The 21,033-nt window shown below is 36.6% G+C and overlaps 5 protein-coding genes across 6 annotated transcripts; 3 read left to right on the forward strand and 2 right to left on the reverse strand.

Moving 5' to 3' along the window:
* The first annotated feature begins 1,270 nt into the window (after nucleotides 1-1,270).
* LOC134669505 (trafficking protein particle complex subunit 2) lies at nucleotides 1,271-2,572 on the forward strand. The gene is made up of 3 exons (XM_063527098.1): nucleotides 1,271-1,472; nucleotides 1,609-1,758; nucleotides 1,848-2,572. Exons 1-3 carry the CDS (start codon nucleotides 1,383-1,385, stop codon nucleotides 2,025-2,027), a joined length of 420 nt encoding a protein of 139 aa, XP_063383168.1. The 5' UTR covers nucleotides 1,271-1,382; the 3' UTR covers nucleotides 2,028-2,572.
* A 2,083-nt stretch (nucleotides 2,573-4,655) lies between these two features.
* On the reverse strand, nucleotides 4,656-6,205 carry LOC134671558 (uncharacterized). The gene is made up of 4 exons (XM_063529419.1): nucleotides 6,045-6,205; nucleotides 5,710-5,955; nucleotides 5,273-5,422; nucleotides 4,656-4,758 (listed from the first exon to the last, which is right to left on the reverse strand). Exons 1-4 carry the CDS (start codon nucleotides 6,127-6,129, stop codon nucleotides 4,691-4,693), a joined length of 549 nt encoding a protein of 182 aa, XP_063385489.1. The 5' UTR covers nucleotides 6,130-6,205; the 3' UTR covers nucleotides 4,656-4,690.
* Nucleotides 6,206-6,601: 396 nt separating this feature from the next.
* LOC134669412 (DNA-directed RNA polymerase III subunit RPC4) lies at nucleotides 6,602-12,546 on the forward strand. 2 transcript variants are annotated; one of them, XM_063526974.1, is made up of 9 exons: nucleotides 6,602-6,830; nucleotides 6,990-7,117; nucleotides 7,405-7,523; nucleotides 7,717-7,849; nucleotides 9,107-9,187; nucleotides 10,359-10,459; nucleotides 11,236-11,328; nucleotides 11,670-11,780; nucleotides 12,077-12,546. In XM_063526974.1, the coding sequence occupies exons 1-9, from the start codon at nucleotides 6,619-6,621 to the stop codon at nucleotides 12,233-12,235; spliced, it is 1,137 nt and encodes a 378-aa protein (XP_063383044.1). In that variant the 5' UTR covers nucleotides 6,602-6,618; the 3' UTR covers nucleotides 12,236-12,546. The 2 variants fall into 2 exon arrangements, with proteins under 2 accessions (XP_063383044.1, XP_063383054.1); XM_063526984.1 differs by lacking the exon at nucleotides 9,107-9,187 and having other exon boundaries at nucleotides 12,077-12,544.
* Nucleotides 12,547-13,313: 767 nt separating this feature from the next.
* On the reverse strand, nucleotides 13,314-14,339 carry LOC134669012 (small ribosomal subunit protein mS26). Its single transcript, XM_063526534.1, has 2 exons — nucleotides 13,775-14,339; nucleotides 13,314-13,485 (listed from the first exon to the last, which is right to left on the reverse strand). Exons 1-2 carry the CDS (start codon nucleotides 14,240-14,242, stop codon nucleotides 13,315-13,317), a joined length of 639 nt encoding a protein of 212 aa, XP_063382604.1. The 5' UTR covers nucleotides 14,243-14,339; the 3' UTR covers nucleotide 13,314.
* A 611-nt stretch (nucleotides 14,340-14,950) lies between these two features.
* Nucleotides 14,951-16,615, forward strand: LOC134669022 (cyclin-H). The gene has a single exon (XM_063526544.1). It carries the CDS (start codon nucleotides 15,051-15,053, stop codon nucleotides 16,026-16,028), a length of 978 nt encoding a protein of 325 aa, XP_063382614.1. The 5' UTR covers nucleotides 14,951-15,050; the 3' UTR covers nucleotides 16,029-16,615.
* The last annotated feature ends 4,418 nt before the right edge of the window (nucleotides 16,616-21,033 follow it).

A 21,033-nucleotide genomic window follows, 5' to 3' on the forward strand; every position in this document is an offset into this window, starting at 1 on the left:
GATAACACTTCACGCCTACATTTTTTAAATTTGCCGCCTTTTTCTACTGACAAGATTTGCTTGACCATCTATATTATTATTACAGAGCTGTTAAAACAATATACAAATTTATGGATGGTCAAGCAAATCTTGTCAATAGAAAAAGTCGCGAAATTCAAATTTTCTATGGGACCATATCCTTTCGCGCCTACGTTTTTGAAATTTGCCGCCTTTTTCTACTGACGAGATCTGCTTGACCCAGTATAAATTAACTTATCATACCTATGGCTTCAACAGCATTCTTCATCACCTCTTCTATATTCCGATACTGAGATTCAAATACCTTCTCATTTGTCGTTGAACTGTGACTAATAATTGGAATATGTTGACTAAGTTTCTTCAGAGTTTCAGCAACGTCGCCTTTGATTTGAAACTTAATCTTTCTCACCTTTATTAATTAAAACAAATTGAACATGTTGTCAAATTTTGAATAAACTTAATATCTAACCTACCTAAGTACTTTAATAAAGCACTTGCCTCTTGTGCTGGATTGCTCACAATTAGTATCAAGACGTCGCCTTTATAAAATCCTTTAATTTTATTGTGTAGACTTAGTGTTTCATATACTTTTGTATTTGATGCAATAATAAGAACATCGTAGACCATTCTCAGTGTCCACTTCGTAATTTTAGAATCGTATTTACTCCAACTACCTGCCCGCCATACCATCAACTTTTCAATCGATGTAGACCACGAATCTGAAAAACATTATACATTTTGTTATAAGGATTTAATTGAAACTTGACATATTAATTTATAAAGCATTTTCTACTTACTTTCCATTATTTTACGGAAGTTCTGCAATTTTAAGTACGCAGTAGTTCAATGTTACGATTGTTACAAGTTTTGTTTCATGAAACTTTTTCTTTTTTTTTCCCGCCCAAAAGTTATATTTTTTTATATTAAACCTTTTTAAATCTTCCACTAGCGAGTTTATGTAATTTATTTAAATTGAACGCTACTATAGTCGTGTGTGACACTTGACAATGGTTTGACAGCTCTTGTAAGTGTCAAGTCTGTTCTCAAACTAAATGCGTATCTACTACATTTTAAAATTAATTTTCATTATGATGCTTACTTCAGCATAAACAATGTAGTAAAACATTTAGTTTTATTAAGTTTACTAAAATTTTAACAAGACTTTTGTGTTATAATTAATTATGTGAATGTAGGTCTTTACTGTTTCCATAAGTATGGTTACTGAACGCTTGTTACGTTTGAAACATTTCACATTTGTGTCAGTCGAGTTTCATCATTCTGTAGGCGTAAATATTTAGATTTCTTGTTTATTGAGCCTTAAATCTCACTTCTATTTTGTTAACAAAACAAGTCTACCACCCGAAATGGCGGGGACGTACTATTTTGTAATTGTAGGTCATTCGGACAATCCTATTTTTGAGAAAGATTTCATCCCTGTTCCAAAGGAGATTAAGGTACTTTTTAATTATTCTGTTGAAAAAACTGCTTCAAAGAAGTCTAAAGTCATCATACTCATCTCAATGATTATTACATAAAAATATATAACACCGATTTAGTGAAGTATTTTTCATATTCAATATTGTCTTCCAGAAAGAAGACAACAGGCACTTGAACCAGTTTATTGCCCACGCAGCGCTAGATCTCGTAGATGAGCATATGTGGAAGGTCACTAACACTTACCTGAAGTCTGTGGACAAGTTCAACCAGTGGTTTGTGTCTGCTTTTGTCACTGCTAGTCAGGTAAACCCTTTCTTTTTTTGATATATGCACATCCGATCTTTGTTGTATACCTAATTTAATAATAATAACACAAATGTCTTATTCCACAGATGCGCTTCATAATGGTCCATGACGCGCGAAATGAAGATGGTATCAAGAATTTCTTCACAGATGTGTATGAAGCATACATCAAGCTGATGCTGAACCCATTCTATAAAGAGGACACACCCATCACACTCCCTGCATTTGACAAGAAGGTCCAGTTCTTAGGGAAGAAGTATCTAACATAGTCCATTAATGTTGATATTATTAGTTAATTTATTGTTGAAAGGATACCATGCAAGGCTTAGCATTTTTGCTAAGCAATGTTTATATCAAGGTTTTCTGTTCACACTAGACATCTCAGAGCTTGATTTGTATGCAATGTACCAACATTCCATAGCTGACACCAGAAACATCTTTGTAAGGCTAACTCTCTACTGAGCAAGGTGTAAATGGTTCTGCTGTTGAAATGATAGTCAGAGGGTGGAATTGCAATAGAGTTGGAACATTGATTTTTATCGGCTATCAAATAAACCGAAATCATATTCATCTTGTATCTATTTCTCTCCAGAGGAACTATCACTACTTTCAATATGACTGAACATAATTACATCACTTGTCATGTGCTGTAAAATGCTGGTGCAAAATGTAAATAATGTTTGCCCCTGCACACAAGCAACTTCAGTTAATATAACCTATGGTATAAGAAAATTTTATTATAAAATTTATACTATTTATGTCTGTAAATAAAAATATATGTACATTAAAATTAAAGACATTTCTTAATTACAAAGTACTTTCATTTCTAAAAAGTATTAGTAATAAATATCACAAGTCATTAGAAAACACTTAACCTTTTGGCCGCCGGACCTAGTCCGCAAAGACGCTCACTCACACGCCAGAGCAAATTTTAAGTAAACAACTAATAAAAAGTTTAGGGATTGCAAATAGTGATATCGATATTTACAATATTATGGTAAAAATCTTTTTAATTTAGCTTTGTTCTTATCCTGTTTTAATTTCATTCCAAATTGCCAAAATTAAACATATGTTTTACACCCGAAAATGTTTAAAATATAGGGATTTAACATAAAAAACAACCACTAAACAATGTCGATTCAAGACGTGATATCGCCGCACTAGGCTGTACGAGAAGTCTTTTATACAAGACAACGGCGCCCATGGACTGCCCGCAATGCAGACCGACAAGGACTGTTTCCGCGCGGATCAAGTAATAATAGTCTCTAGGTCAACGGCGTAAGCGCTTGTCGGTACGTAAACTTTATTGGCGTAACGTTAAAGCTGCGCATCATGTGTCGATAAAGTCAATATACCGGAACTGTTTTAGTGAAAATTACACGTGGGTTGAATTTTTAATGAGTGAAGATATTATTCCGGAATTAGAATCTATCATTATAATTTCAGTTTGGTTTACATTAATCTATAGGTAAACTCTTATCAAAAAAACGTTCAACGACTTGTTACAAAAAAATTACACATTAACTTCAATGTTATAACAATAAAAGTAAAGTCTGATAAACAGGTATGTCCCTGTACCACACTTGTGCGAAGCGGTCGCTGCGGTCTATCCCTTCCCACTAAGCTATAACATCAATTATTTTTTTTATTTATCTCTTCTGCAATTAAATAGTCCACAATCTACAATGGCAAATTTACTTGTCTGACTCTACTTTATAGAGCTAAAGAAGCTACCTGAACTTTAAATATAGTTATGCCTATCTGACTCTCGTTCTACGTATTCTAGTAAGTAGTTACCTACTATTCGTTGAAAAAAATTGGCGATTAACAAGTGTTCAAATACTTAGATAAAAACATATTTCTGACTTTATATTTACTTTAAAAATTCCCATATCGAGTTAACATTCCCATCCCTAGCTGTCTTTTATACAAGACAACGGCGACGAGGAACATGAAAAATGTTGAAAATTGGAGCAATTTTTTTAAATGCCTTATTATAAAAGAAGGGATTTATATAGCGGCTTAAAAAGCAAATAAATGAAAAAACAAAGACCTTAAATATGAACACGAGTGTAAATGAAATTGTAATTGTTATTATTTTCACATTAACTCAGTGGTTGAATTTGTGTCTTGTATACAAGACGACGGCGCCAGCGTATCGTTCTATCGTTGTCTTCTATACCGGACAACGGCGGTCAAAGGGTTAAATATACTATTATATTCATCCAAGCTAAGCTAGAAAAATACATGCACATTACATCTAGTTCTATATTAATTTCCTTAAAACAATTATATTCTAAACTGCAACACTGCATGACATAAAATGTGTTGGAGGAGAACCATTAATTTTTGCATATCAGTATCATTTCTATAGACTAACTACTTTCAAGTTTACAATTGTAAGTATTTTATAGAAAATAGGAATATGGATAGTTATGAAATTAATTAAAAATATGCAACAATACAATAAGAAAGATTTATAATCTCACATTGGAATACTACAAGACTTAGGAAATCTTGTATTAGTTAAATCATTTATATTGTGCATTGTGTAAATATTATAGACCAATCTTATTATACATATTCAATTCAATCTTATTATATACCTAGGTAAAAATTATCCAGACAGGCAAGAAATTATTAAATTACAATCTTGAAATTAATAAGTATAGAAAGTCCACAACTCATTAGTCTCATTACTTTATGTCTAAACAAGTTTAATACTGTGTCCAAAATAAACAATACTTATTAAAATAGACATTACACACTAACCCCCTTATTCATAAACGCGCTACAAACCTAAATTAGCTAATAATCGTTTGTCTTTATCTGTCGTTTTGACTAATGTGTTTGTAAGAAAGGGATAAAACATAATTTAACTAAATCGGGTCCGTGAAGTTTTATGAATAAGGGGATAAGACAATAAATCAACTCAATAAATGTCCGGCAAGCCCAGGTCACTGTCGTTTGGATCTGGGATACTCACATTTGAGAAATCATCTGTAACAAAAAGAAGTTCTTTGTAATGACAGTGGGAAGACACTGCTGCCTTTGGGCATTCTTGGCTCCATTTGGCTCAGTACTGATCCGAGCAATTATTAGGGTTGACACAACTTAAGTCCCTTTGCGACCTAAGTTGCGACCTTGAATTTTGACAACCCTAAATAGCAGAGGGACAGTGTCATGGACATCATGATTTGTCCCTGAATCACTGTCATACTTCAGTTTTGTAGGAAGTGCCCTTTCTGTGGTAATAAAAAAAATCTAAATAGGGTTTTTGTGATACACAGACTTGATCCTAGGTCTCCTAAGGCCCTGCTTTTGTATGCAACTCAATTTGTAAAGTTTTTTTTTAATTTGTTGTTTTAGGTAACATTCATTCATTCATTGACTAGTGGAGCATTGTAAACATTGGTAATGTAGAGCTGTTTTATAAGGACCTGTAATCTGTAATACAAGGAGACAACAAATATTTAGTTATTAATACCTTTTTAATTCAGTTGTAATAACATACCTGTGAAGAATTCATCTTGATAGGAGCAGTCAAAGTCTAGGCTGGTGCGGCGCGTGTCGGGCGCCGGCGTGCGCGGCGGCGTCAGCGACAGCCGCTTCAGCTCGGGCTCTGGCAATGGTAGGTAGTCAAGCCAGTCTTTAGTGTAATTGTCTGGAATATGCAAATAATACCTCCTACATTGTGACTCTTTAGTGAGACAGACTAAAAGAAACATGTTTAGTGGATACAAGGAATGCAGTTTGTAGCAAATTTATTTTTACGTTTAACATACAGGATTCACTACTATCACTTTTAAGGATTTTCAGCCAAAAAAATTATCATACACTACTAATTGTATTTAGTATAACCTCCCTTAAGGTCTAAGATGTTAGATTACATCTGAATCTGTTATCATGGTTCAGATTTGTTTGCATAAAAATGAAAATGGGTTTCCTTACCATATTTGTAAACAGGTTTAGTGAACTCCAACTCTTCAAAGTTTACAGCATTGTCAGACTTGGCGTCAGCGTCGTTGTAGATTAGGGCTCCGACGTTGACTGCCCGTGGCGTGAACGCCTGCCGCATAGGCGTGCTTTGTAGGGCTTTCCCCTTGTTACAAAGGAAAGTCTTCTTCGGTTCGGCGCCCTTTTTCAACGGCTCGTTGGGCTTGATTGGACCCGTTGAAACGGATTTGCCCATATTCTCTGTAAAAACACATTACATTCAAAGGGAATTCGAGCGTTGAAAACATACATTATTAAATATTAACAATATAAAAATGATAACAACATACCGATGTTGAATAGCGGTTGGCGCGCGACATTTTTCGTTGGCTGGCGCATCAGGCTGTCTCCAAAGATGTTGAATAACTCAGACATGATGAATTTTGTCAAAAATAACGATTTAATCGAAATGTAAACTGGAAAATTGCTTTAACGCTCACTAGTAGTTTCCTTTGCTTGTGCCGTTAATTCGATTCAATTCAACTTCAAAATTTGTCAGTTGGATTTCCATAGACTAATAGATTTTTTGTTTTTAAAGCCGTAACACACTACCGCACCGCCCTAAGGTCGCGATGTGGTGCGATAGTGTGTTAGGACTTTAAGCAAGTTTCCGCTTTTTTCCATAGATATTGAGAACAAAATCAAACCAAATCATGGAGCAAAGTATGGACGCAATTGTAATTTTAAACAACAGTTAATTTTGTTTAATCTAATTGCGAATTAAAGATTTATTTTAATGAAGTCTCAGGCTAAGTATAAAAATATACCTACGACTAAATTTTGAATGCATTCTTTGACTTGACAGCTCCGTGAGCACTGACAGTCTGACAGTGACAGCTATATACATTTTCTAAACATTAGTGCATGCTCAATTCAAAAATATTAGTTTTAATTTATTTAATCACAAAAATGTCTAATAACGGGGAAAAGTCTTCAACATCAAACGGCTTAGCTCCAGATCCGCAGCAGAGGCTGGCTTCGTTAAAACCATCCCGAGACCTTACCTTGGGCGGGGTAAAACCTAACAAAAAAGTGTTCACACCCAATTTAAACGTGGCTAGGAACAAAAACAAGGGGTAAGTGGTTAATACTTTAACAAAATAACAGGTGTTCAAGACTCCATAACGTACAGACTTGTGTATACGTTGGTAATAAGTAGGTACTGTGTGTGTGCATGAACAATTTTTTTGTGAACCAAATGTTTGTGTGTGCTTAAATGTTTCTATTGTTTACAGACCGAACTTAAACGCAGCTAGAGACCACAAAAGAGACGACAAAGGCAAGAGGGACCGTAAAAACGATAAAAACAGGAACATAAAAAATGGACCAAATGTTATCAAATCTTCTGGTGTTTTCTCTGAAGGTAATACCTGTATTTACCTAGACGCAGCATGTAAAGGATCAGGTGGTATGCCTCAGTACCTATTCATATTGATCTTAACCAAATATGTTAAACCTTTGTACATTCCAACAAGGTTCACAATTATGCATTGTGCACGGAAGCCGTGGCGTTCAAAGGGTTATTAAGAGAATATAATTATTCAATTCTGTTTCAATTCCATATGTCAGCATATTATAAACTCATTTTTTTCAGTTAAATTACCATTTTGTTGAATATATTTTAAACAAAATTATTTTAAATGTGATCAGGACTGGGGGCAGCGGAGAGGCAGTCCGGTCGCTTCGGATCTTATGGCAACCGGGATGGTGGAGGCACACCTGCTGCTACTCTTCAGAAACCTACCATTAGAGTCAGAGACTTTGTCAAAGTATGTATCATTGCTAGCTTCAGTACTTTATTATGAATTTATCATATTTTTCTTATAAATACGAACAATTTTATTAGGAAACATCAAATTATTTCCTGAAAATACTTGATTTGTAATAATATAAACACTACTATCAAACAGTAGGGTAAAAGGTAAAATTTCTATATATCTCTTAACTAATCTAACCCTTCAGGTTGACAAAGACTTAGAAGACCAGAAAATAAGAAGAGTCATGGGCCTTGACAGCCCCGAGGATGAGGAATACGAGGACTTCAAACAGTTGTCTGAAAAAGATGGTCCCATCAAGCTGCCCATGGATACCGGAGGTAAGAATTATCAAAAATAATATATCAATGCTAGGTGTTGTACTTAATCAGATTTTACCATAAAGGTGGCGACTGACGTGAGCATTTGCTCGATGCGAATATTCACCTCGATTATATGGTCGCCTGTGCTCCATACATTCATCCAGAAGTAGGCAAAATGGCGGACGTAGAGGTAGTGTGTGCACTGTGCTGCGTTCCTTTTAATCCGTTACTGTTATTTAAACAAGAAAGCGTGTATGGATAACAAACTTGATGAATATTCTAAAAAACCAAGAAATAAGCGGTCAATATAAAAAATTTTCTGCGAATGTCCCAGTAGAAAAAGGCGCGAAATTAAAATTTTCTATAGGACGATAACCCTTCGCGCCTATAATTTTTAAATTTGCCGCCTATAATATGTGCTTATTTCATTAGTTTCTTAGTTTAACCTCTAGCATGCCATAGTCCTAATACAATTAAAATCATTTAATTGCAGCTCTTGTTTTGTATCAATCAATTTTAAAATTAAACAAATTAGCGTATTAGCATTGCAATACAACGAGGAAATAGCTCCAGCATCCTTGGCCTTTTTTGGATTTAAGCTAGTTTAGTATTTGTACAATAATACTTGTATCATCATCTATGTACAATTAAAAAGAAATTAACAAATTGAATTCTATTTTATAATATCTATACCATTGATTAAAATTTGACTGCCAATTTTTATTGTATGTTGGGCCGCTAGAGGTTGAGGGTTAATAAAAACAAATCCTTAAATAAAATTAAAGAAATGTGAAAAAGTCACGGAGATATAAAAATAGTCAACCCCTCCTAACAAGTTGAAGTTTAACCCTGCACTAAGTATCAATTACAATCTGATTCTTTTACATATAGAGACATATGTCTTTTTGTAAAGCTTTTTAGCTTTTAACTGACAGTGAGTAAACTTTATTACAAAAGGCATAAGGTCCACCAATGGACAGTTTAGAGCGTTGCTGTTTGTACCTATGGTAGAATAGAAACTTATGACGCGTAGTCAGAGCGGCTACCCCGAAAACCGAAATTTGCAAATTGCGGGGATCTTTCTCTTTTACTCTAATGAAGGCGTAATTAGAGTGACAGAGAAAAATCCCCGCAATTTGTAAACTTCGATTTTCGCGGTTATAGCCCAGATCCGTTACTTTGGATGCCTAGTTCACATTAGTAGAGAGAGAGGTATTCACAAATTAGTACCAACCAACTAGGGTCACATCTAAACCTAACCGTGAATATTTATAGCATGGGACCGCCCAAAGCCGGTGCAGGTAAAACAGGAGGTGGTCGTGAAGGCGGAGCCTGGCGAGGACGCGGAGAGCACCAGTAAGAACCCTACTTAGGCCGCCGGACTGAGGTTTCTTAGGGTAAATGCGTAAACCAGGGCGAGGAAAAGTACAACTAATTATTTTTGAATTAATTTGAAGTTTATTAATTAAATGTAATTAATGAATTAAATAATCAAACTCGGCCATGGCGACTGGCGAGAACTATCGCATGACATGGCGTAATGTGGTGTCGGAGACCAGGACTCACTTTGGGTCGTTGCGTCACCGAAGCAAGTAAGTTATTAAAAGTAAGGTTATTTCTTTCGTGATGAGTATCATTCGGTTCTTGTATCAACCCTACCCAGTTTGCGCATTTGCCTCCTTCTCAGTTAAACGGTAGGTCGTAACGGTGCAGTTCCTAGGAGGGCCGGATCCAACATGGCGTCGGCTGACAGGAACGGCTATAACAGATGCAGAATAAAATAACATATTAGAATAGAGGGCGCCTTCGATGCATTACATTGTGTATTCGGAACCTGGCTTTAGATTTTATAAGTTGCTTACTTCCACATACCTACAGTCAGCAGCAGAAGTTGCTAAGCGGGCGAGGTGTTCAAAATTACATTGACACGCTCTTATTCTCTTAACAATAAAGTCACGTCACGATCATTTTGAACACATGGCCCGCTTAGCAACTTCTGCTGCTGACTTTACTCAAATATAGTGGTTCATTTAGTTACGTTATCATTTCTCACGCTGGTTTTTCAAACTAAGAAATTTAACTTAATTTAACATTCTTCATTCGTTCTTGACGCGTAGTTCGGTGAAACGGTAAATATAATAGACACGTTTCTTAGCTATAATGTGGCTTTCCATTTGAAAAGGGTCCTTAGGCTTCATGTGCATAAGGGTGGTATTCCATTTGTCGAATATCTTTCTTTGACCTATGTGTCACACATTTTGCTTAGTGAGAGAGTGAGACGAAATGCACATTGGACCAAGAAATTGGACAGGTGGAATACCAGCCAAAGGATCTATCTATCAGAAAAGGGTCCTTCTGGTCCATGTGAATAAGCCCTTTCTGATGGAAAGGTCTTGCACATGAGGCCTAAGGTGCCTGCTCTGAAGGTAAGCAACATTTTTATATAAATGTAGCAAATAAAGGGGGCTTCTAATCAACCTAGTTTCTCAGTCCTATTTCGAGTCTCATAACAATAACGTATTTCCAGTAGCGACGGTGCCGGCCCCGATCGTAAAGAAGGAAGTGTTCGAAGAGAACGACGTGGTCAACCTGCTCAAGAATGACCAACCGACGCTCATATTGTTACAGGTATTTATACTCTGTATCTTTAGGTATTTAAATAAAAGTAAACAAACAATTTGTACATTTTCGGGTAGTTATAACATTTATTGATTAACCAACCAAACTCAAAACCACCTGGATCCAGTCACTGAACGACCTAACTTACATTATTTTTCATGTAATGTTTTTATCTACCCTCAACGGGCTTAAGAAGCCATTTAGGGCCACCCTACATCTAACGTCCCTCGAGCGTCGGCGTCTGGTCAGCGCCACTCAGCGCTATGGAAAATGACGTCACTGCGCAGTTGCGTCGACGTTGCGTCGAGCAGCGGCCATAGAATTGTAGACGCCGGCGCTCGAAAGACGCCAGATGTGGGGTGGCCCTTAAGGGTAGATTTTGTTTACTTTTATTTAAATACCTGAAGATACAGATACTATAGCTTTGACGCTCTATACTTTAGTCTTAAAAAAATCACGGTGTAGATTACTTTTTATTTTGTGGCGTCTCCTCTAGCTGTCACTGTCGACGTCGTGGCACAAGATTCTAACAGATGGCGTTAGGGAGCTAGAACGCAATTTGCTAAAAACCTACATCGCGCTTACGGAGTTCCGAATGTCAGTTGCTACATATATAACTTCCGACCAACTATCTATGGACTTCGGTCCCCAGGAATAACACCCGCCTGGAGAGAGTACTCTCTATTGGCCCTCTCTTTTTTAATAGGATAGTCATTATGTATTATTATCATTGTTTAACACACTTTACTTGTGACTAAAATTAAAAGAATATATGTTTCCCTCAGCTACCCGACTGTCTGCCGGGGCGCGGCAGCGGCGGCGGCGAGCCGGAGCCCTCCACCTCGGGCTCCGCGGGGGACAGCAAGGAAGAAGTGCCGGTCAGCTCGTTTACTAATTCTATTCTTTCACGCGGTTATTAATGATGATACTCTGCCACACCCAAAGAGTAGAAACTACAAAAAGAATTCGCGAAATTCAAATCAACCCTTCGCACCTATTTTTTTTTTAATTTGCTGCCCTTTTCTACTGACAAAGTGGGTGTGTCAGAGTTATGTGTATTATTACCATAAACTCAACTCGTAGATTTTATGTAAAGCGGTCGTTGTGTGTAAAGGCTAATCACATTGACCCGCGGGCACAGATGAATGGTCAAGCCTACTAACATGCCATGTTTCAGTTACCTGTGAAGGGTTAATTTGAATATATGTTGTTATTGTAGCCGACCGAGGGCAGATGTCGCCTGAGTGACCTGGAGGAGGGCCGCATCGGCAAGCTACGAGTGCACGCGTCCGGCCGCGTCACGCTCGCACTGGGTGACACAATTTTTGAGGTCAGTTCTAAGAATAATTTTTGTAATTTTGTAAGTAGATTGTAGTATTTAATAATTGTATATTTTGAAATGATTGATAAATAAAAATGTATGTTCAGCTGGAATAATTATTATCTTTAAAAAACTTAACCTACCGTTTAAGCAGCAAAATGTATTGCGTATACGCATCGGTGTGGCTGGTTCATAAATCTACGTACGTTATAATACGAGTATGTGCGGCTGCAAATGATTTCTAGGAACTGATAAGAAATGATATTGTTCTATTGGACTTCAAAAGATAATTTTATCAATTGCAGGTCAGCACCGGCACAAAGGCAGCGTTCTACCAAGAAGCAGTGTCCGTGGCTGCAGACGACTCCTCGCGCTCCGCTAACATGATCTCTTTGGGACCCCTGCAACACAAACTCAACCTCACGCCTGATTGGGAAGCCATGTTCCAAGATATGCCCGTCTAGTGTTTAAATACAATTATACCATAAATAATGAAAGATTTTAAAAAAAGTAATGTGCCCGTGGCGAACAGATGGCGCTCTGATGATGATGATGAATCCATATAAATGAAATGACTTGGCAATCACATATGGCACTATACTTATCCATTTGTGTATAAAGTGTGTGCCGAGATTTTTTACATGTAATTTAGATGGAAATGCTATTTTACATTGACTATTTAAAAAATGAAGCAAGACAAATTTTTGTCAAATTGCCACTTCTTAGTCCATTTTATGGGAATAAAGAAATTCTGTATATAAATGTTAAACAACAAGTTTATCTATGTAAATATAATTAAGTGTTGTAAGTGATACTTTTGTATGAATAATAAAACAAATGTTAAGTTATTATTTACATGTTTTATTTAACTTCTTTAACCTAATGTTTGTAACCATACAACTATTTTATGTCAGATTGGTTTTACAATATAGCCCCCCCCCCCCCCACATCTAGCGTCTTTCGAGCGTCGGCGTCTGGTCAGCGCTATGGAAAATGACGTCGCTGCGCAGTTGCGTCGACGTTGCGTCGAGCAGCGGCCATAGAGTTGTAGACGCCGACGCTCGAAAGACGCTAGATGTGGGGGGGGGGGGGCATAGTTGGAAGTTGGAATACATGTATAAAAGGGGTTTCAAAGTGGAAGGAACTCTCATTACATTAATGTTGGAGCATTGTTGATAATATAGGAAGTGCCTGCCACACTAAAGGTGCATCCAGGGAATGCAAGTTTGCTACAGATTTCTAACGCCACTCTGGCAAGACACACACTTGTGCATTTGCTAGATCTGAATGTACTTTAAGAATTTTTTTACAGATTTGAAATGCTCATTGTCAGTGTTTCAACTGCTTTCCATAACACATTCAAATTATGTTGAAGTCTTTAGTGTATGTGAGTATGACCTCAACATATCTCATATTTTTCATCCATTACATTACTTGCAAAACATAAAATAGTGCATTTTGGGTTTGTCTTCATTAAAATAGTACTGTTTTAACTTTACAATATAAATAGGTATTCAAAGAATTTATGAACACAAGATAATAATTATGATGTACTAGCAGCTTTTGCTTTTTCCTTGGTAGGCACTGGTGTTTCTCTGCCAGGTATCTGGTTGCCCTGCAGGTCAATGGCAAAGTTGTAGTCAATAGGGTTGGCCAGGGCTCTCTCGATGGCCTCGTCCAGGGTCTCTGGGGTGATGAATGTGGAACTTAATTCCTGGAAAAGATGTTTGATGGTTAGAATTTGTTTTTGATACACTTTTTAATTTAGCTTAACATTTAAATATTTTTGACCCATATTTAAATAAAATGTCCTTCTAAATACATTGCACATCAAGTCTGTGTAAGTAGTCATGCCTACAACACAAAACTAATTTTTGGACCTGTATTGTCAAATAAATGATTTATCTATCTATCTATCTATTGACAAATCATTGTTTCCTGAATATGAGTGAAAATTGGAAAAGAATTTATGTTAAAATTTGTATTCAATATATCCTGATTACCTTCTGTTTTCTAATCTCCTGTGACGCCTTTTCAATGCGTTGCCTCATTAACTCATCTTTTTTCTGCATTCGGGAGAGGATGAACTCTTCCCGCTCCGCCAGCTGCTGCTTGCGGCGCTCCTCCCGCTCCGCGGCCACCGTAGCGTTCCACTCCTCGTTCACCTTGATGCACCGCTCCCATTCCTCAGCCTCCACTTTGATAGACATCTCTGAACTAGCACTCTCTAATGTAGACTTCTCTTTAATCATTTCTTCATGATAAAAACGCCGTATAGCCCGCATTTGTGTGTGATAATTGTTGTTGATTCGTAGCAACTCTATACGTTCCTCCTCTGATAACTCTGGGCGCTTTGGGATTCGGTAAATTTTGCTTTTTGCGACAGGAAGCCAGCGGGGTTTTCGGTGAGCACCTGCGCATTGAACCACTATAGGAAGTGTGCGTTTTAAAAGATAATTGTGGGGAAGCATTTTAAATCTGTTGGTTTTTAAAGGTATACTTTATTCTTCTTTTCTATTTCACTACAACAATCTCATAACATAACCTAAACAGAACCTATATTTGACACTTTTGACAGTTCATGGGGGATACACAGATAAGCTTAACTTAACCCTGTTGTTTTGACGGAACCCTCTTGAAACATTATACAATTTACGGAACCTTCAAAAAAATAAATGAAGCTTGTTCACTTGTTTGAAGCCCCCTCCAGACTATGCGCGTGAATCGCGGGAAAAGCCGCGAACGCGAGTGTGGAGTCGATTTCGCAGGTCTGCGTTCTGCTTCGCCCGCGATTCACGCTCATAGTCTGGAGGGGGCTTAAGGCCAAAAAATTTGTGAAAACGTTACAACGATTTCTCTGTGACACTAAGGGCCACTTGCACTATTCGACTAACCCGGGGTTAACCGGTTAAACATTGAGTTACCATGGTTACCAGTACAATTTGACACTGGGTTGACAATATAATCGCTTAACCCCGGGTTAGTGGGGTGGTGCAAATGGCCCTAAGGACACTAAAAAATAAGTGTTCTGTAAACAAAGTTTTGTACGGAACACTAAAAAATATTGGTGTTTTAAAAGCGTTTAATCCTTTGGTTTAATCTTTCTATATTCAATTATATCAGTATTCGAACGCACAAAAAGTTCGTCTTGTCAGTCAGCTGTCACATTACTTTCATAAAAAATACGAAGAAAGCGTTTCTTCTTTGCTTCTCTTGTTGGCCGTTAAAATATAAATATTGACTGTGTTCACTAGTTTTAAGATAAATATTTAACTTAAAATGTTTTCCACGAGTTCCCAAAGGAAGTTTTGGACGTTCAACGATGAGAACGAGCTTGCACAATTGCGGGAGAAGCACAACTTGGAGTTCATCGCGAAGCACGGCGCCCATGTAGACGAATACCAGCGGTACAACGTGTTCCTGTCCCCAGATGAAGAAAGACTGCTTCTTAGGCAGTACGAGTTGCACCTTAAAGAGTTCTGCAAAAGATTCAGCCCGCCAATGCCCAAAGGCGTTGTCGGCACTGCGTTTCACTACTTCAAGCGTTTCTACCTCTACAATTCCGCGATGGACTACCACCCTAAGGAAATTCTGGCCACTTGCGTGTATTTATCGTGCAAAGTTGAAGAATTCAATGTTTCTATCGGACAATTTGTGGCTAATATTAAAGGGGACAGAGATAAAGCATCAGACATTATCTTAAACAATGAACTGTTATTGATGCAGCAGTTAAACTACCATTTAACCATACACAATCCGTTCAGACCAGTGGAGGGCTTCTTGATTGACATTAAAACAAGGTGCAGCCTTGCTAATCCAGAGCGCCTTCGCAGTGGTATTGACGAATTCTTGGAAAAAGTGTTTTTGACTGACGCTTGTTTATTATATGCACCGTCTCAGATAGCATTAGCAGCAGTACTCCACGCAGCCTCTAAAGAGCAAGAAAACTTGGATAGTTACGTTACAGACATGCTTTTCCGAGATGCTGGTCCAGATAAGTTGGCTATCCTGATTGAAGCGGTACGAAAGATAAGGTCTATGGTGAAAATGGTGGAGAGTCCAGCACGGGAGCGCGTGAGAGTCATTGACAAAAAGCTGGACAGGTGTCGGAACGAAGAGAATAATCCTGACAGTGAGATATACAAGAGGCGGATGCGGGAGGCGCTGGATGAAGATGATTTGGTGTACACCGGACACACAAGGATGTCCCTAGATACGAGTGGAGTGACACAAGTCCTTTCACCCTCCGCTTCTTAGTTTGTAGACTAATTTTATGGTATAATACAGAACAGAAATCTTTAAAGGTCTTAACCTCTAGCTGCCCAGAGACCTATAAAAAGGTCTCCTGTTCCATTCTAATTTAAATCTTTTTTTTGACTAATCAAAATAAAAATAATATTTCCTGGAAGGTTTTGACGTTTGGGCGTCTGGAAGTTATAAATGACAAAGCAGGTTTATTTGTCAGCTGTATGGTGCCTCTGTAATATTCAACCGCATTGTTCATTCATGATGGTCAGCCTAATTCTTAAGCATAATTCTGTAGACCTATTGAAAAAGGATACAATTCTCACGCAGCTTAGGTGTAAAACGGCATAAGTGTAACATGAAACTTACACCCTTTTACACCTGCGCTGCCCAAGACTTGACCCTTATTCACTAGGGGCACGGAATTGTTTGTATTGTCCTCATATAAACGTAGGTTGAGGTGAGGTGAACCTTCATGAATTACTAGATTTACTAGAGTTAGATATAAATAGAATTGACTTATTCTTTTATATTCTATTTTAGGTAATGTAAACATGACAGAAGAAGAACGGTTTTATCAATAAAACACTTAAAACCAAGTTTTTTTTTAATTTGAATTACCAATTAAAAAAACTATACCATAATTCCCATTTCTCCTCGCCTCGTGCGTGTGAGATACCTAACGGTAAACAATTGATTTGGTTTTCGATCGTTACTTACATCATCATCGTCGTATACCGGGTGGGGCCTGTAATATGAGCAAAAAATTTAACTGTAGGCTGTACTCCTCATATTGACCAACATTTGTTCAGCGACTTTTAAAAATAACTTGTGGTTTGATTTTTAATACCTACACTTTAAAGTTTGTTCTAAGACGCAATGTATTGCGAATTTTGTTATATTTAAGGCGTGACAAGCAACGTCAATCACAATGATATGGCGTGGCGATGGCGTCCATTGAAGATAATATTTATTTTGTATGAAAATGGAGTCTTTAATATACCTACTTACTTGATAATTTTTAAAAGTTGTTGAACAAAAGTGTCACCGTTTGAGGAGTACAATCTATGTTTTAATTATTTGCTCGTGTTACAGGCCACACCCGTAACATGAGCGTTTCTTTTATTTTTTGCCATTTTTGTTAATTGTGACCTTTTTTGCCACTTTTGTGTTATTTCTACTCAGAATCACGAGCTCTTTCGATCCTAATGGCTAATGGTATACAAAGATGACCCAGAGTTTTTTTCCTATTGTGCTACCACATACACTTTGTATGGGGCGGTAACAAAAAGGAAAGTATGAAAAATGTATGGAAATTTTAGTGTAGGTACTTTTTTTCTCCTATAAGGATGAAAAGGGCTCCTTAAGGGGTAGAAATAACACAAAAGTGGCAAAAAAGGAAACAATATACATATAAAATGGCAAAAAACAAAAGAAACGCTCGTATACAGGTCGTCCCACAGCTATGCCACATGGAGGAAAGTACCCTGAATATTGTAGATGGAAAATTTTATTGAAAGAAGACATTATTTTAATTTAAAAAAACAATTTATATAAACTGCATTCATAGATTTTTAAATAATTACATTGTTGAACCGGGAATCGAACCCACCCGCTATACGAGAAAAAAAATACCCATACCGATCGAAAGGAATCTTTTTTGCTGAATAACATAGTGTCATAAATAAAAGGAAGAAGAAGAAGGAACTGAGGGGTTATCGTGTGCCTATTATTGTTTGAAAGAAGCGCTTACGGATTTTTTTTCGCATTTGATTTGGCCGTTGGCCTTATTTGGGTTTTATACATGTGTGAATATTCGACCTATACTAACTGTATCATGGGATTTATGGGTTTTCAAATAACATAAAACAACGAAAACTACATCATATATTTATAAACGTGATATAAAATAACATGCGTAAGGAACACAGTTTGGCTCTAACTGCTCGTATAAACACTTAACTAGATACTGGTTTAAAGTAGGTATGTTTAAATTGGCGGTCGTTGTTAGATGTGTGTTCAGGGCTTCTGACAGAGGAGTAGTCTTTCTGCCTCCGCCTGAAAAAAAACAAAAACTTTAATTTAAAATCATAATCACACACACAATCATACAATTCACAATTCTCTCGTCTTCGCAGTAGGGTAAAATCCCCCAAAAAACCGTCGCCCCTTAAAAGTTCCACATAGATATTTAACGAATCAAAATTAATCCATTCAGTTTTGCCTCTACGAAGCATTTCGCTACAATACGGGAAACCCGTGTTATCGGCTGCGACGTCGTAGACCGTAGCTCAGCGGTGAATGTGTTAAAGATACGTAGGGGGAAAATTTCTCTACGGTCTACGTCGTAGCACTCGAGTGTTGCGTTGTGTTATATCGTGCTTTTATTTAATTTAGAATTTAATTTAATTGTAATTGTATTGTTGTATCACAATTGTAAAGATAATTTTGAAAAAATATATATCTAAAATTAGTCTTTTTTATGTTATTATTATAATATTTTTTTGGATAAATTTGCTGATCACGAACTATTTACATGGACTTACTAAGTTATTTTATATATGTTTATTTTATACATTTAAATATTAAATACAAGCTGATACAAGTAATATAAAAAAAAAAACAATTATTATCTAAAATTAAAAACTACATAAAGCTACAACTAAAATAACTACTAAACTAAAATAACCTATTATACATATATTTGTTAATAAAAAAAAGTTACTTTATATCGGAGAAAATTTAGATAAAAAATTTAAACAATATTACCTATAGGTACGTGGCCATACATTCTGCAAGTCCCACTTTCATGGCCTAAAATATTTTTGTTACTAAGTACCTATTTCGTGAATAAAAATAAAAATTACAAATACCTACGACGTAATTAAGATAATATGCTTTAACAATGGTTTATCGTGTAATATAAATCGGCGGCTGATATTGAAACAAACTATTAGGTAACTTGATTAACTTATGCCTTATGCCATTAGGCTGTATTTATATTCAAAGTGAAAAGCAAACAATTCTAAGTATCTAAATAACTATTTAGGTCAAAATTATATTATTATAAAAATATACTGGATGATCAAAAACAGACATTTTCAGCAAACGCAGGCTAACTACTTATATGCGGTTGCAAGTAATTTTTACATTATATTATACATGATTTACATGATCAGACTATTAGTCCGCTCACGATAAGAACAAACTCGGGCATAAAAATATTATTATTACCTGTATCATTCTATAAATCTGTCCAACAGCATCATCACTCCTGCAAGGGTTCGGCGCGGAGGACCTCTTCCCGCCTCCCCAGCTCGATGTGAACGTCAGCTGCGCGTCCGTGAGCACCAGGGCGCACGCCACCAACACCAGCAGTAGACAAAACTTGTACATTTTCCAAGATGGCGCACACGACCGCGGCACGGGAGCGATGGGGTGACTGTGATGGAGTCACGACGGGAGGTACGGGTTATATACGCGGCTGTGACGCATGGTCAAGCCATACATTGTGGCCAATTAATGATGGGAGAAATGAAATTGAAGCAATGGTCCGGTGTAGGTTTTTAGGTAAGTAAAGCTATGTGATTTTCCGCGTGGAAATTTTAGTAAGTAAATACCTAAATTAACAAGTAGGTACTTACCTTACTTAGTGCATTTCTTTTCCTTGTGAAGAACAGAACATTTTGCAGGTATAATTTATGCTTGAGTTACACATATAGTCATATAGGTTCACCGTATATAGAGCGTGGTACATTCCTTGTGGTTTATAGAGCTAACCACGGGTTCTAAATTTAAAACTGAAAATTATGTTATAAAGTTATCGCTTCGTCGCCCAAACAAAATTCATCGAATGGGTCACCCATGTTTTGGTTAAAGGACCCGACATGTCATTTTCAATGACGGCTGGAGGGCTATGATGGTTATGTCACCATATCATTAATCATTTAATGCATGATATGACGACTATCTGATAAATGATATAATTCGGTAAAAAGTCGCGAGGATAACGTATAAGAGGCTAATGATAGCGTGATATGTTTTGAGGTTTATAAAAATCAATTTTAAACTCGATGACTTAAGGTGTATATTAAAGAAAAGATGGTTAAATCACATTCTACCACTTATCCACATATGTCATTGAGAGTTAAAACTTATCCATGATTTGAGCTTTTGAAAAATCAATTCTAAACAAGTTTACTTAAAGCTCATTTAATTAATAGTTCGCGAGGATAACGTATATGTGACTAATGATAGCGTGACATGTTGTGAGGTTTTGAAAAATCATATTTATACTCGATGACTTAAGGTGTATTTTAAAGAAAAGATGGTTAAACCACATTCTACCACTTATCTAGATATGTCATTGACAGTTAAATTTATCCATAGTATGAGCTTTTGAAAAATCAATTCTAAACAAGTTTACTTAAAGCGTATTTTAATGAATAATTGGCTAAATGACATGCCGCACACACCACTTATGCACATGTGGCATTGACAGTTAAAAGTTATTGGATGGTTTAAGATTTTGAAATATAGATTCTAATTGAGTTTATATAAGGTTTTTTTAAAGTGAATCTCTTATTCCATCGCCTCAAATTTAACCGTCTTTATCATGTCGCAAAATCTACTTTATTTCTAGTACTTAGAATTCATAGTCTTTGAAATAAGCTAATACATTATCGGACTAAAGTAGACTCGGCTACAATACTTAATTCACGATTGCTGATATTTGCTTGTAATGTCATACAAAATTTTAAGGACAGTAGTCGACCTTATTAACCTAAAATACGGTAATCTGTCAAAATCAAATAAATAATTCTGCCGTGCTTATTAAGAGCAGTAGGTAAGTAACTCATTTTGAAATCTCTTTCAATTGTAGAACATATTGTACAAGTACAAAGTATCCAATTGAATGACACTTCAAAATGAGTTAGAGTCGGACCAAGAAAAGTGTGCAGCGGATTTGATAGCCCACGCAGTGCAAGTGTTATTTATACGTCATAATTTCATAGAA

Source organism: Cydia fagiglandana, chromosome 1 (assembly GCF_963556715.1).
Source record: "Cydia fagiglandana chromosome 1, ilCydFagi1.1, whole genome shotgun sequence".
Lineage (NCBI taxonomy): Eukaryota > Metazoa > Arthropoda > Insecta > Lepidoptera > Tortricidae > Cydia > Cydia fagiglandana.

Bases quoted from the DNA above. Each gene is read 5' to 3' on its own strand.
- LOC134669412 (XM_063526974.1), top strand. From the start codon at position 6,619: ATGCTCAATTCAAAAATATTAGTTTTAATTTATTTAATCACAAAAATG. The intron at 7,118-7,404 runs GTAATACCTGTA...AAATGTGATCAG, and splicing joins TTCTGGTGTTTTCTCTGAAG to GACTGGGGGCAGCGGAGAGG. The intron at 7,850-9,106 runs GTAAGAATTATC...GAATATTTATAG, and splicing joins GCTGCCCATGGATACCGGAG to CATGGGACCGCCCAAAGCCG.
- LOC134669022 (XM_063526544.1), top strand. From the start codon at position 15,051: ATGTTTTCCACGAGTTCCCAAAGGAAGTTTTGGACGTTCAACGATGAG.
- LOC134669012 (XM_063526534.1), bottom strand. From the start codon at position 14,242: ATGCTTCCCCACAATTATCTTTTAAAACGCACACTTCCTATAGTGGTT. The intron at 13,486-13,774 runs GTAATCAGGATA...CATCTTTTCCAG, and splicing joins AGGAGATTAGAAAACAGAAG to GAATTAAGTTCCACATTCAT.
- LOC134669505 (XM_063527098.1), top strand. From the start codon at position 1,383: ATGGCGGGGACGTACTATTTTGTAATTGTAGGTCATTCGGACAATCCT. The intron at 1,473-1,608 runs GTACTTTTTAAT...ATTGTCTTCCAG, and splicing joins CTGTTCCAAAGGAGATTAAG to AAAGAAGACAACAGGCACTT. The intron at 1,759-1,847 runs GTAAACCCTTTC...CTTATTCCACAG, and splicing joins CTTTTGTCACTGCTAGTCAG to ATGCGCTTCATAATGGTCCA.
- LOC134671558 (XM_063529419.1), bottom strand. From the start codon at position 6,129: ATGTCTGAGTTATTCAACATCTTTGGAGACAGCCTGATGCGCCAGCCA. The intron at 5,423-5,709 runs GTAAGGAAACCC...TGCATATTCCAG, and splicing joins TAAACCTGTTTACAAATATG to ACAATTACACTAAAGACTGG. The intron at 4,759-5,272 runs GTATGTTATTAC...TTTTTGTTACAG, and splicing joins TCAAGATGAATTCTTCACAG to ATGATTTCTCAAATGTGAGT.